General features: G+C 39.9%; 1 protein-coding gene across 7 annotated transcripts in view; it reads right to left on the bottom strand.

The window, feature by feature from the left end:
• Positions 1 to 3125: 3125 nt before the first annotated feature.
• Positions 3126 to 15439, bottom strand: part of LOC105934518 (protein KIAA0100) — a 38131-nt gene continuing 25817 nt past the window's right edge. For 4 of the 7 annotated variants that reach the window (XM_036149494.1, XM_036149495.1, XM_036149498.1 and 1 more), the window contains 13 exons: positions 15236 to 15418; positions 15036 to 15157; positions 14782 to 14937; positions 12322 to 12443; positions 12059 to 12239; positions 11886 to 11972; positions 10420 to 10428; positions 10057 to 10167; positions 9835 to 9970; positions 8322 to 8446; positions 8132 to 8233; positions 5115 to 5249; positions 3904 to 4089 (listed from right to left, as the gene is read on the bottom strand). In XM_036149494.1, coding sequence (XP_036005387.1) covers positions 3904 to 4089; positions 5115 to 5249; positions 8132 to 8233; positions 8322 to 8446; positions 9835 to 9970; positions 10057 to 10167; positions 10420 to 10428; positions 11886 to 11972; positions 12059 to 12239; positions 12322 to 12443; positions 14782 to 14937; positions 15036 to 15157; positions 15236 to 15418 — 1655 coding nt within the window. Of the gene's footprint in view, positions 4090 to 5114; positions 5250 to 8131; positions 8234 to 8321; positions 8447 to 9834; positions 9971 to 10056; positions 10168 to 10419; positions 10429 to 11885; positions 11973 to 12058; positions 12240 to 12321; positions 12444 to 14781; positions 14938 to 15035; positions 15158 to 15235; positions 15419 to 15439 lie in introns of all 7 variants that reach the window. The other 3 variants (XM_036149496.1, XM_036149500.1, XM_036149497.1) reach the window with 3 other exon arrangements.

Here is a 15439-nt window from a genome sequence, read left to right as displayed (position 1 = left end):
CTTTCTAAAGAAAAAAAATTATCAGCAGTGGGATTCACAGGATTTTTAGTTTTCTAGTCTCCGTTTTTAAGAAAACAATTTTTTACATTAGATCAGATAAAATCTATGATACTTAAAAAATATGGACAGGATTACCTAAAATAAAACAACTATCCATTGCCTTTAAATCTTTGTTTGTGATCAGCAATATTGTTATTTAGTTTTTTCTAAAAAGTAGGGACTTCAATGCCATGGTTGGCATCTAAACCAAACTCAGTTCAAGAACCTTTAAAACCCAGGAGTAAAAGGACCTAGAGGGTAAAATCACAGATTAGTGTTATCCTGGCTGATTAGCAGTTTTCCCAGAGGTCTGACCTTCAAATGTTGACCTACTCCAATTTATTTTTATTCTAATGACTATTGAACCTGAATAAAAAAAATAAATAGCAGATTACATGATAGAGGTAGTAGTTTTGAACCTATAAACCCTGTTTAGAAGTTGTTTCTGCGTAAAAAGTATTTGACCCTCTGTGGCTTTTTTGATTTTTTGTTATAATCTCAAGTGCTTAAACTGAAGGCAACTGGATTTACAATGAATCTCACACAAAAGGCCACAAAAAAACAGAGAAGTCCATTTGCTTTCTTTTTTTAATCCATTGCTTTCTAATTAAGGACTTAGGTTCGTCATGTCCTGGATGACAGAGAATCTATAATAGTCTTTGTTATCACTCTTATGTTTCAGATCATCAGACATAAGGTAAAAACAAACCAAAATAACCAAAGTAAATACAAGATGCAGTTTTTAAATTATCATGAAAGAAAAAAAAAAGCTATCCAAACCAACCTTGGCGAAAGCGAAATAAGTAATTCACCCCATGCCTAATAACTGCTTATGCCACCAAGCATAATGTAATATCTGCCACTAAGTCTTTTACATAACTGTAGATGAATTATCCTGCTCTTCTTAGCTGAACTGAATTTTATTCAGCAACACTGGAGAGTTTTCAATCATAAACAGCTTAATTCAGACCAAGCCACAGCATCTCTAATGGATTTAAGTCCACACTTTGACTAGGCCACTAAGAAAAACCTTTGAAAAATTTTGCCTTGTTCTTTATCCTTTCAGTAGTAGACTCACTGGTGTGCTTTGAATCTATGCCCTGCTTGAATTTAGGGTCACAAACAAATGGCTGGAAGTTCTTCTTCATGATTCCCCGACAGAGAGCAGAACTCATGGTTCCATCAATTACAGCAAGTCATCCAGGTCCCAAAGCAACCCCAGACCATCACACCACCACCACCATGTCTGACTGTTGTCATGATGTCATTTCTGTAAAATGCTGTGGTGATTTAATGCCAGGTACAACAACACATGCATCTTCCATAAAATCTCCACCTTTGTCTGGTCAGTTCACACAACATTTTAGAAAAAGTCTCAGGAACCATCAGGATCTTGAACATTTACCTTAAATTAGACGAGGCCTGCTGTGGTTTGGATGTCCTGGATTCTTTCTTTTGGGTAGTTTTGGTAGGCCAGGGGCTCCTGGGAAGGTTTGCCACTATTCCACACTTTGTTCACTAGTGCAGGGGTTCCCAAACTTATCAACCTGCAATCCCCAAAATAACAGAACCAGAGACCGGCAACCCCCTTTTTGGCAGGTTGGGGGGGTGGTGATGGTTTGGTGTTTCCTATTTTTAATGGAAATTATGAGAATAAAGTCATAAAATTGCAAGAACAAAGTAGTCATTTTATGGGAACTCAAACACTGTCGTCTTCCCCGCTCTGTTACAACGAGGACTGCTGAGCATTTTGTAATGTTATACTATCGGTCTCAAAAATAAGGAAATACTTTATCTTTTAAGCAAATGAGCATTGATTATTAGTATCAGGACTTTGAAATGATTGTGCAAAAGACTACGTGACTTTCTCATAAACTACAATAAATGAATAGTTGTATTACAGCCATTCTTGAGTAAAGAAAACAAAATAATGGCTGCAGAGGAATACATTTCCACAAAAGAAAAAGATTTTGAGATTAATTTGACATATTGGCAAGAAAAAAAAAGTAGGACGTTTTCTATTGTTATATGGTTGTAAATTTTGGACTGAAAGAAAAAAAAGATTTTCAACTATCAAATGCATACATTTGATACATTAAAACAAGTATATCTCTGACATTGTAAAGTCAGGGATTTGAATCATCCCATGATCCCCACTGTGGGAACCCTTGCGCTAGTGGACAATGGCTTTGTGGTCCACCTGCAGCAGATCAGAGCATCTTTGTGTGGTCCACAAAGCCTTGGCAATAGTGAAAAAACGTCAAGAACGTTTCATCTCTTCTTGGACTTCTTGAGATCGTGGAATGCTGTGTTGCGTTTTGGGATTCACGTTGAAGGGGGTGAGTGTGTGTAATTCTTATTTTTCTTCTTACGGGACAACTTCTTTTGTCTTAACGAATGGATTTAAAAGCTTTATTTGTATTCACTTATTTTTATTTGCGCACCAAAAAAATTTAAGTAGACAAACATTTTTTTTTTAGATCAGCATAGGTTTGACTACACTGACGCCGTTTATGCAACGAAACAGTAGCTAAAATGGTCAGCAGGAAGGTCAGCAAGCACTTAACTGATCAATAATCTATTTTGACTATCCGTCTCTGGAGCAAACTAAACTGGAACTCAGATACATTTGCTCCACATGGATATAGAAAATACACAGAAAGAAGACGTCTGATTCCAAAAGGTTTCATTAAATTACTCTCCTGCGTAAAACAAATACGTACCTGTCTCCATCATGCGCGCATTTGAGTCACTCACCTTCCTGTTTTTACTCACTTCGCCTCCCATTCGCCTCCTCATTTATTTCACACACAGAAATGGGAGTTAAAATGAAGATGGGGGGGAATCTTCGCAGAGCGCGGCAGTCTCCGTGTTTGTTTCCTGAACCCCACGTGTTTGGCCGCAGCTGCGTCCCGAGGCGGCATGGATGGATGGAGGGATGGATGTGACGCGTTCCCAGCGCGCTTCGCGGAGAGATTCCGCTCCAGTTGAAGCTGTCAGATCGACGATCAATCAGTGCCGCGAAGAGCCGAGAGACTTTAACTAAAGACGTAAACAACGAGCCACTGAGCTCACGGAGGAACAGCCGCTGTTTGGGTTACTCTTTAATTGAAACGTTCAAGACAACCGGTGGAATCAGTTATAGGAGTCAGTCAAAAACAACCGTGGTTACAAAAATATCACATACTTTGCATGAAAAGTGCTTTAGTGTTAAAATTACACAATACAGCTGCAACTTTTTTTTGTTTTCTTTTTGACACAACCATCAAGTACATGAACATGTTTTTTTGTTTGTTCTTGATTAATTGCACTGAGGTAAGTTACAGTAAAAGTGAAAGCTGAGTGACGCAGCAGGCATTTAAAATCTAAAATATTTCTGGCCTTCATGTCGTTGACAATCACGCGGCCCAGGTCAGCTAACATCTATCATAAAACATACTCTGATAAATCTAGATTTAGCATTTAAGGAAGGGATTCATAGAGCTTTTAGCAGTGAGGGTGGTGTCTGATTAACGCAGCAGGCCAGTTTTTGATCTTCAGTGTTCCTGAGCCAGCAGGAGGAGGAGCATTAACAGAGAAACGGATCTGCCTCGCTGCATTCAATGCAGCCACAGTGGTTGTTGCATCCAGAACTGCACGGTGTATGAAAAGCTGAATGAAATGGCACACAGATAAACATAATAAAAACACACATTTGGTCATATTGGCATCCGGGTATCCGTGGAGTTGTTCCAGAAACAAGTTGAGCAGGCTCCTGTGATGTAGTGAAACTACTGGAAACGCGTCTCCCCTCTTCCTTTGTGAAGGGAAACACTGGAGTGAGAGTCCGGGTGCCTCAGAGGGAGGGGCACTCGAGCCGTTTTTTCACTTGCGGCGGCTGAAGATGCTCTTCTTGCTGGAGCTTTTGTCTGTGGTGCTGAGTCCGATGAGGAGTCGAGCCTTCTCGTCTTCCTCCTGCTGCTGCTGGTTGTGATCCGACTTGCCTTCGGACACCTTCCCGCGCAGGTCCACGACAGAAGCCGGCTTCAGACGCAGCTTCTCCTTTATCATCTGAGCAGCACAGCAAGATGGATCAGTTTAGGAGCAATGCTGAGGAGCATTTTATATTTATTTAAATTCAAGAAAGCAAAAAGGAAAAGAATCCTAAGATTTAAATTTTTTGTAGTTGATGTGATGTTCAAAACCTTGCAAAATCATTATTCCCCTTAATTTTTTTATTTTGTTTATTTGGATCCAAATTTACAGGGATTGTATATGAGAAAGCATTTGGTCCTCTGGCTGTAATATTTGTCTTGCTGGAACGGAAATCTCCACTCCAGTTTACGGATTTTTTTTTGTTTTTTTTTTGCAGTTTTTCTTCCACCACTGCCCCGTATTTAGCTCCATCCATCACTCTATCAATTCGGACCAGCTTTCCTATAACACCTTCCAGAGCCTGACACGGCCATCACCATGTTACATGTAAAACACTTCATAATTGTGAATCAGAAGGAAATTATTTGAGAAATAATCTGAAAAGTGGGCTACATTTGTGTTCAGCTCCCTTTATTCTGATACCCCTGAAGAAAATCCTGATCTAAAATCTCTCCTTGAGCAACGAATCTCAGCAGCTCCTCCGAAGTTACCATCTTTCTCTCCTATCATCAGTGGATGGATTTAAAAGTGCTCTTTCAGATGTTCAGACCTGCTTCGAACTTCTCCAAAAAAAAATTTCTGACCCGTCTTATGTGTCTCTTGGTCTTCAACCCAAACATCTGGGGCCTTTAGAAAACAGCTGGATTTATACTGAGATTAAATTACACATTCTGTTTCCTACTTAGTTCGACTTCTGAAGGCAATGGTTTGCTCTGGATTTAAGTTAATGATATCGGACCAAAGGAAGTTAAATACTGTACAGGCTGCATTTTAATGAAACGATACTGGTGTTTCATCATATTTTACAACTAAGCTACTTTATGTTGGTTGGTCTATTATAACAAAAATGCAGATAAAATACACTGAAGTTTGTGGTTGCAACTTAAAAAAAACAACATACTTTTAAAAAAGGCACTGTATTGAAATGAAAATCTGCACACCTGTGCTACGAGCGCCTTTCGACTGTCGCGTTTCACGGCCATGGCGAAGTCGAGCCAAGTCCAGGTGTTGTTGTGGTACTCCAAACAAGGGAGGACAAGGTTCAGGTCTTTCCAGTCCACGCTGCTCTTCTCTCCCTGAGGACAAATCCAACACAGTAAGACGTACATTAAAAAGGAAACTGGACTGAGAGGAGAAAATAAAAACTATAAATCGTATGGAAATATGTTGCAGTCAAACTGAGCTGAGGATACAGGAATATGACGACAGTTTAACAATGAACAGAGCAACATACAGCGGGAGTCTGTCATGCATCCAGCATGATATGATATCTTAAACCCTGCGGCGGTCCATAACAACTTCTGGGTCTTAAGCCATCAAATAATGGTATTTATTTCCATTTATATATTTATACTTCATGTCTGTACGCTACACAGGCAAGAAATTGAAGTCAAATCCCTTGTTTGTCAACACAATCTTGGCGAATAAACCTGATTCTGACGGCAGCTGTATTTAATCTCAACCTCTTAACTAAACGTGGTTTTATTCCAGCATCACAATGCTGGAATAAAACCAGCCCAGGTAGTGGGGCGTCGCGTTTGTGTGAAGGACAGAGACACTAAAGGCTTTACTTTGTGACTTATCATCTAATTCTATCACAAAACGTCGTCTCGAGGCACTTTACAAAGTCAATACTGAAAAATACAGATTGGTTTAAAAACTTTCCCCATCTGGGAAACCCAGCAGATTGCATCGAGTCATTGGCTTGCAGCATTCGCTCCTCCAGGATGAGCGTGTACCAACAGTGGACAGTCGCTTACAAGGCTTTAATTAGTAAGTCATTATCCAGCTTCACTGATTTCAGCAGCTGAAGCCAAGAAGAAGCAGTAAAGATTATGGAGGTGACAATACTCAGTGCGTGAGTGTTGGCTCAAACACATAAAAGGCAAGGCAAGGCAAATTTATTTATATAGCACAATTCAGTACAGAGACAATGCAAAGTGCTTTACATGATTAAGGTATAGGAAATAAAATAGAATAAAAGCAAGTAGGGATAGAATGTAGAAACAAAAAAGAACATTAAAACAGTTTAACTACAACAGTCAAAGGCAATTTTAAACAAATGTGTTTTTAATCTTGATTTAAAAGAACTCAGGCTTTCCGCACTTTAGTTCCTATGCTCCAGATAAGTGGATGTGCTCTACTTTCTTGGAGATAATAGGGAAAGACTAAATGGCTGCAGTCAAAGATACAACAGCTAACAGAGGCCATGTTTGATATGTGGATTCACTGATACCGTACTTTTCGGACCATAAGGCACACCAGATTATAAAGCGTATTAAATATTCTTCCCAAAATGTGTAATATCACTCCGCTCCTCCTGAAAGGGAGAGCCATCCGTCTCTGTTGGGATGACAAAGTACTGTATTTTTTGGACTATAACGTTCTCTTAAAAATCTTTACATTTTCTTAAAAGCTGATGGTGCGCTTTATAATCCGGTGTGCCTTATACATGATTACCGTTGTGTTTACTGACTGATTTTATGTGGTACAATGCACTCAAAAAATATGTGGGCCCTGGTTAAAAAAAAAAAAAAACAAAAAACTATCTACATATATATAAATTTGTATTAACTCAGATATTAAATGCTTTTCACATAAATAGCAGCATTTTGAAAAATTACACCTGCCTATAATCCAGTGGTTCTCAAATGTTTTGTGTTGCGCGTTCTGAAGATTACCCAGAATCCCTTTTAAAATTTCTAACATAATAAACGGGTTCATTTATAACACATAACGGTTTGTAACAACTAGAATGTTTCAACATTACCACCCTTTTTCTAACTATATAATATTCCAACGATATAAATGGCTTTTAGCCCGACTCGTACCGGCAGCCAACCTTTAACCAGCTATGAACCTCATTTGGCAAAAATAATATCAAGCAATAATATTAAACAGGGTTCCCACACCTTGGTGAACATCAAATTCAATGACCTTTCAAGGACTTTCCAGGACAAATTTCCTCAAATTCAAGGACCACACGTGGCGGCATTTACCTACTGTGACCGCTGAATAGGTTATCATATTTTAATACAATGCAAATTCAATAAAAGACTAAACGGCATAGAAGTTGTTGGGTCAGAAGCAATGCAAAAAAGTGGACTTCATTTGTAGCCTACATTGATATTAATCATATTCATAGCCTACATTTATATCCACAGTACATGGCTATGCCATACTACATTACATATAAGATGTACATTAGCCTACAGTTTCATGGAATTTTATGGAAAAAAGTGCAGCATTGAGATGTTCAGAATTATATCAATTTGTTTCACTTACTTTCATCTTTGATTAAGCTAGTTTTTGACTTTGACTCTGAAAAGTCGCTAAATATAGCGACAAAGTCGCTGAGTTGGCAACACTGCGTGAATGTAACCTACTGGACGCACGTAGGCCTAAACCGTAGCCTACCAACTAACGAAGAAGAGCGAACGTACTTTTGCAAATTAAAAGTCTGCGGAATCAACATAATTTTAAAAGATCGTGTGGTAGTAAAATAATGACACATGAATCGTCATCCATGTGAACTTTCAACCCCACAAAAAAATTCAAGGACTTTGAAGGACAAGGTGTTTTTTTGGCTGTTTTCAAGAACTTTCAAGAGCCTTGAATTTATTTTTTCAGATTCACAAACTTTCAAGGATTTCAAGGACCCGTGGGAACCCTGATTAAAGTAAAACTTGAGTTAGATAAAATGTTGTACTTCCCCCCCCCCGGAAGTTTATTAGTAGTATTCACCATCCTACTGACTGCAGGTGCTGACCAAACAGCAGGGGGCGCTGTTGTCACATTTAGAATGATTTAGACCGGCTGTATTTTCTGGACAAAAAAAGGCAAGACAGTTCATGTAGACAGGATACCTTAAAAGGTCAAAGAATGGACTGATTGATGTGAGAACTACACGGTGCATTTTGTGTACATGAGTTGGATATTAACGCTGAAGGAAACCCACCTTGTAGCTGACGCACAGAGGCACTTGAGGAATCTTGATGTAGATGAAGGAGTTGTTCATAGCCGCCCTCTCCTTCATCTTATCGATGTCATCGACAGGATGCTGAGGGGAGAGATTATGCAACTCTAATTGAGCTTTTTTTTTTCCTGTCTTCACGAACAGCTGAGCTTAAATTTAAACACTTTCTCACCTCCGGAGCCTTCCTGAACGACCTCCTGACCCCTGCAGTGCGGTTCAGTCCCTGGGTGATACTTTTACTGGGGCCCATAGCACCCATGGTGTCCTCTGACGGCGGCCTGGGCTTCACTGGGATACCTGTGACACAGACCACACCACTATAAGCGCTACGTCCTCTGTAATGACACTGCAGACCAAACCCAACACCCCCCCAGAGTCTTGCTCACAGACAGACACTCACAAAAACCAAAGTTCTCAAGGTCAGGTATACAACGCGTGTGTAATTCAACACTGCACGTCTGGCGGAGAAAATGGAAACTAGTATTGATTGATCTGCTGCAGGACAGTGATCTAGAGAGAGATGGGAAGGTAAATTGGTGACCCGGATGCATTTACTAGTGTTGCGCCGATGCCATTTTTTAGCCCCGATACCATCTGTTTGAAATTGATGTGTGTGTGTATATATGAAGAACTGCATACTACTTAGGGTAGTAGAACTTTTTATTGCCTATCTGGAATGGGTGACAATAGTTGAATAAACCTCTGGCTCTCAAAGGCCAAAATAGTGCAACAGTCGTGAAATTATAACATGTATAATAGTAGTGCAACAGTAAGACAGTAAAATTACATTAATAATTTAATAATCTCATTTAAACCCTGAGTTTTGGCTCTCAAATGCCAAAATAGTGCAACTTTCATTAACTTATATAACATGTATAATGCTTTCCCCTTAATCCCTACAGTATGTTCAAGTCTTTGTAGGAGAATATTGTGATCAACTGTATCAAATGCAGCACTGCTTTAACTTTCTGTTCTCTCTCTTTTTCTTCATAGTAGGTACACCTGGTCTGGCGTTCTGTTAACTGTGACATCATCCAGAGAAGACGGCTCACCCGCTACTACCATCTAATGTAGAACAGATTACTGGATCAATGTGTGCTTCTGTGCTTTTTTGTTTCTCTTGTTGTGTCTCTGCTCTGTCTTCTGTAACCCCCAGTCGGTCGAGGCAGATGACCGTTCATACTGAGCCCGGTTCTGCCGGAAGTTTTCCTTCCTGTTAATGGGGAGTTTTTCTTTCCACTGTCGCTTCATGCTTGCTCAGTATGAGGGATTGCAGCAAAGCCATGTACAATGCAGATGACCCTTCCTGTGGCTCTACGCTTCTCCAGAAGTGAATGCTGCTTGTCGGGACTTTGATGCAATCAACTGGTTCCCTTATATAGGAAATTTTTGACCAATCTGTATAATCTGACCCAATCTGTATAATATGATTGAACTTGACTTTGTAAAGTGCCTTGAGATGACATGTTTCATGATTTGGCGCTATATAAATAAATTTGAATTGAATGTATAATACTAGTCGGGAGAGAGAAGGCTGCGTTCAAGTGACATACAAACATCAAAATGTATCGGTGACCTATTTGTTGGTACTCCCCGATACCGATAGCACCATTTTAGTGCTGGATCGGGGCCCCCTCCGATACTGGTATCGGTGCAACACTAGCATTTACAGCCCTACAACATACCAGTAGTGACCATCCGAAACTTGTCTTCCTCATCTGTGACGTCTTCCTCGTCGACGTTTCGCCCCGGGAAGAAAAAGCCCATCATTCGTTTGAAGAACTGGTACATGAGCTGGATGGTGAGAGGCACCACGTTCACCTGATCACAGCGGAGAGGAGGCATTAAAGCAAAAACCGAAGCAAAAAATCTGCCGTCACGGAAGCTGCGCGCCGCATGTTCCTAACCTCAAAGTGCTCCTTCACGGAGATTCCTCCCACAGGGGGGCGCACTTTGCTGAAGATGCGCAAAGCAAACTGACGTCCGGCCTGGCAGTTGCTCTGAGGTCGAAGCACAACCTGAAAAAAAAAAAAAAACAACAACAACTAAACGTTAGCGACGATAAAACTTCACCAGGGCTTGGGTTTGAAAGCTGCACCACGTAACAGGTTACTAATGATTACTAATGAGAAATGGGAACACATGCAACTAAGAATCTTGTGCTTCAGCATGCGACAGAGAAAAAAAAAAATCTCAGAAGATGCAGAGTGATTCTGTCTGGACAAACATGGTGGGGTTGAAACACAGACATCACCGTCCTGAATACGTACCCTCACACGCTGCACGGAGGAAACCAGGCATAAACACATTAACACAGGTTACCAACTTCCCTCATCTTTGTTGCTATAATCTTGGTCAAATTGTGCAGGGATGAAAGCGGCCCTTGTTGGGTTGGATTTAAGTAGAAAACATAAAAAAATATATATATAAAAAGGGTCCGTTTCAGTCAGATGTTTACATACACTCATTGACGTGGATGTCATTGATTTTAGGCTTTTAGCGTTTTATTTAATTCATGATTTTTTTCCCCAGGGTGGATTGATTTCAAAACGCACAACAGAGGACTAGTTCCAATTTATTTTCTATTTTTGTCAAAGGAAACTCGCTCCAATATAATCATACAGCCCCACTAATATTTAGATGACTTTAACCTTTGCAAACTGCACAGAAACCACACATTTTCCGTAGCCATGACACATCCTAGCATAATTGGGCCTGATTTGCCCATCCATATGACCAAAAATGTAGTGCTTATTTAAGGCTCTAAACCCTAATCCATAAATTTTCAACAGCAATGTGGTGAGGGCCGTCCCTTAAGCTTATGTTAGCCAGCTTTATCCATTTTTAAATCAGTTTTCATTAGGATGTAAAGGCAAACCCAGCAGAGTTTATCACAAAATGGTTGATTTTGGAACAACAGTGTCGTCATCCAAGGTGAACTGAGTTTAACCATTAGGACTGAGATGGTGTCAACTAAGCTCCCAAATTTACACTTTTGATTCCCGACTGTCGTTCAGGAAACAAACTACACCATTTCTAACAGGAACACCGATCAAATATACGGTTTAAAACATGCCAGGCGGAGCTTGTTGGTGGCTACAATAAAACCTCTCGTCAAAATCTAATTTGCCAACAGGAATTTGACGAAATATCAGTGAAAGTGTACTAATATATTTGAGCTAATGTGTATTATAATATTACTGCAATTTATTACTGCATTTTAATCCTGTACTGTAAATTCACAGCAACATATCCTGTAGAGTTACTGCAATTTTTCTGAGCTGTATGAAAACGAAATTTCGTTCAAAATGACAATAAAGAAAGTATAAGTCTAAGTCTAAATAATGTTCAGTCTTTGTGGATTAGAGAAAATCAACAATAAATTCAAGCGTGTGCGCCTAAAGTCATTAAAAGTAAAATGTTGAAAACTAAACATTAATCACCTAATCTCACTCAGCAGCACATACATTCAGACACTGATATGCAGATTGGTAAGCAATTCAAGATCAAGTGCCTTGCCCAGGGGCAAAGCTGGAACTGAACCCACAACTTTTTAATTCCAAGAAGACTAGTCCACCCACAGAGCTGCAGTCACTTTAGTGAATCAGTCCATCCAGGAAAAACAAATATCAAATAAATGAATAAGAATGAATTTGAGTGCATGTAAACTCCTGACAGGACCTTTAAACGACTCGACATCAGCTTATTATCCAGACTGAAAATCAACAACATTTACCTTGTAAGCTGCGTTTGGGAGCAGGTTGTTCATTGTGAACCAGCCGAGCTCCAAAAGATGCTCTGCAGTGTCATCAGACTTGTTCAACTACAAAAAAGAGAAGGTCAGCATTTCTTTCTTTAACGGCGTCAAACGAACAGGTCGAGGACGGTGAACTGGCATCCTCGCCTCACCTTACTGTACATGAATCTCTGCAGCTCCAGCTCTGCGATGCCCAGCTGTCCGTCCTCTTCGGTCAGGCACCAGCGAGCCTGAGCGAAGTAGATCTCGGTCCTCCGCACCACGCCGACGTCTTCCGGGGGCTTACGCAGCTCCAGCTTGTTCGCTCGCTGCAGCTGGAAATCTTTGAAGCACCTGGACACAACGGAGGAGATTCGTTTTCACTTCTGAGCCGATTCCTCTCGATGTCGGACGATCGTCGGGGCCGACGGCAGACCTGATGAGGATGTTGAGCTCCTCGCTTTTCATCTGCATGTCGTTCTTCTCCTGGTTCAGCTGGTTCTGCAGCCGCATGTTGATGTCCATCAGTTCGTCACTGTTCGCTTCATCAGACTGAGCCTAAAGATGGTGTAAAATTTGAAATTCAGTTATTTATTTTTCTTCAATACCATTTATTCTGCCCACTTTGAACAAACCAGGGAATATGAGCTGTGTGCATGTTGGGAGGATTGAGCAGCAAAGAGTTATTGTTTACTTTAGCTGCAAAACAATTAGCTTCATTTACAGTCAATTTTTTTTTTTTTTAGACTTAGACAACTTTGTCATTTTGTATGCACAGAGTGCGTACAGAACAAAATTTTGTTGCATACAGCTTGTAAAATTGCAGGAAAAATTTAATTACAGTATAAGGTGCAGCACTGATTGAAAAGTAAAACAATTGAAATGTAAACAATGCAGGAGAAAGTCTCAGTGTACAGGTAAGTATTAAAAAAACAAAACAAAAAAAACCATTTGTATGTACATAATTTAAAAACTAAGAGTTCAGCAGCATTTGTAATGCTAGATGGAGATGCAATGATGCAAAATGTGCAAATATGCGAATGTTGTGCAGAGTTTATAGGTTATAGTTCTGGCAAACCTAGTAAAACTTGCACAAAAAGCCTAAAAATAAATGCATCTTTTATTGTAGCAACAGAACTGAAAGTTTTTATTTGATTACATTTATTCAGCAGGCTAAAAGAAAAAGGAAAACATCCAGTGCTATGAAATACCACTACATTATGCTTCACAGTGAGCATTTACATCCTTCGTTTCACACCAAAAATATCTGGAGATTTCCATATATGGAAATGGAAAATAATGGATTACTATCTACAAAAAGTTCACAAGAAACCAATCATCTTAATGCATTATGAAAAGAAAAAATGCTTTGTTTATATTGTTATTTTAAGGGAATGTGCAACTGGGTATTTTATTACTCATTTCTCATGAAATTTCCTCCCACTAAATAAATGCACTTTCCAGAACGTTTCTTGAATTTTCAGCGTAAGATTATGTTAAAAGGTGATAAAGTCAATTATTTTGCTATGTTTCAGACATCTTTACTGAGAGAGCAAGAAACTGGCTTGCACTAAAAATGCTTCCGTCACGTTCCCCCATCTTTTAAAGGGACAGTGTGTACCTAATGTGGCTTTTAATTAGCAAAAATCAAGTACTGCTTTTATAAATACATATTCTGGCAACGTCGGTGGAGGATACTGCATTTTGCACTTAAAATAGGAACAACTCATCTCCATCATCTTATTTCAAGTGCAGGATGTCTAATTATCTTATTTTAGGGGTAGAAATACTCATTCCATTGGCAAATAATCTTATTTACCTGCTCAAATCAAGGATAGATACACTAACTTTAAGAACATTTTACTTATTTTTAGATCCGTTTTTGCAGTATATAAAAAATTGTAGAGAATTATACCTGCCGTTTTCTGTTGAAACGGAGGACCATCCATACTCTTTGCCCAGCGAGAGGAAAGAGAAAGTAACCAAGAAAAGAAAAAGAAGTAAAAACGAGAGGCGAGACGAGACGGCTAGTTTATTCATTTCTCTCCCTCTCAGGGAGTATGTGTACGTAGCGGCATATCAGTCAGTTCTGCAGCAGCAGAACCGGGTCTCTTTACTGGTGTTAATAGTTGCTTATATTAGAGCCCAAATAAGCGACTGAACGTTCAGATATGAGTCTAAAAATAGCAGCTTTATTAAAAAAAAAGTCGCTGATACATGGAGGACATGTTTACAATGTCACACTTATGATTCTCTACAGCTTCTGTAGTAGTTATTACGCTCTTATTGGCGGGGTTGTTTCTAATTCAGTTAGCACCACTAAATGGTGCACCAGTGTGAAAATCTCACACACTGGGGGCTTTAAGCTGTTCTAATGCCACCGACTAATGAGACATTAGACAATGGCTCAGACATCCTGCAGCCAGAGGACTATGAAAACTTTGATCTCCACCATAAATGTGGTGCAGTAAAAAGGCTGTGATGACGGTCGAGATGAATCTACAATGCCTTGTAAAAACATTCCTGCCCCTTGTACTTTTGCACAAATTGGAATACTTTTAGTTTTTTTGTATCTTTTTGTTTTTAAATGTCCAGAATCTCCCAGTTTTTTTGCTTTTTGGAAGCACTAAGGTACATGTGAAAGGGCTCTTTAAATTTTAATTTCATTTTTTTTTTACAGGAGGTGAATAGGTGGATAATATTCCATTGGAAATCCAAAAGTAAGAACAAATGAATATATGGGGAACTTGGGATATTTCAGTCTGAATGCAAGAGTTGAGTTTATTGTTTGCTACTAATAATGTCATTTGTTTCTGAATTTCTATCTATTGCATCAAAAGAAAAAAACAAGAGGTTTTAGATTTTGTGGGTTTAAATGAAAAGCAGAGCGACTCACCCTGATGTTGGAGTAAATCTGTTTCTCGAGGCGTCTGATCTGAGCGAGGTGCTGCCTCACCGCCTCCTGCAGATGCAGGATGCTGCTGCGCTGCTCCTCTGGGTTACTGGAAATTTCCAGCTGGAAACGAACTCGCTGCTTTTTCTCACTGTGCTCCTGAACGCGCAGCGTAGTAATAAAAAAAAAAAAAAGTCATGGGATGGACAAAGTGCATCTATTAAAACTTCTGGAGAGTGTTAGCCAGCTGGTGTTACCTTGCGTCTGGGCTCCACGTGCAACAGCAGGTTGTTGACGATGTCCAGAATCATGGCGTACTGAACCGGGTTGGTGGAGATCTCCAGATCATGGTGAATGAGAGTGAAAGTTTCCACAGCACCTTAAAAAGGAACAACACCACCGATTATTCCACTTAAAGAAAGCATGTCTCCATTGCTGCTTCTGTGATCAGACGTACCCGCCTGCTTTTTCAGCAGGTCCTCTTTCTCGTGGCTGTTCCTGATATCTGGAGGCTTGATCTGCGTGGCCAGCTCGGGGTTGATGTCATGACTGTAGCTGATGTAGTGCATCCTGCAGCTGCAGCGGGAGATGATTCGCTGAACCTGCTGAGACTCGTTCACCTGCGCCGGCTGGTTCCAGTCTGCAAAAACACGAAACGCAA

The sequence above is a fragment of the Fundulus heteroclitus genome, chromosome 18 (genome assembly GCF_011125445.2).
Source record: "Fundulus heteroclitus isolate FHET01 chromosome 18, MU-UCD_Fhet_4.1, whole genome shotgun sequence".
In the NCBI taxonomy this organism is placed as follows: domain Eukaryota; kingdom Metazoa; phylum Chordata; class Actinopteri; order Cyprinodontiformes; family Fundulidae; genus Fundulus; species Fundulus heteroclitus.
Note: the sequence above shows the minus strand (reverse complement) of the source record. Positions and strands in the feature narration are given on the sequence as shown.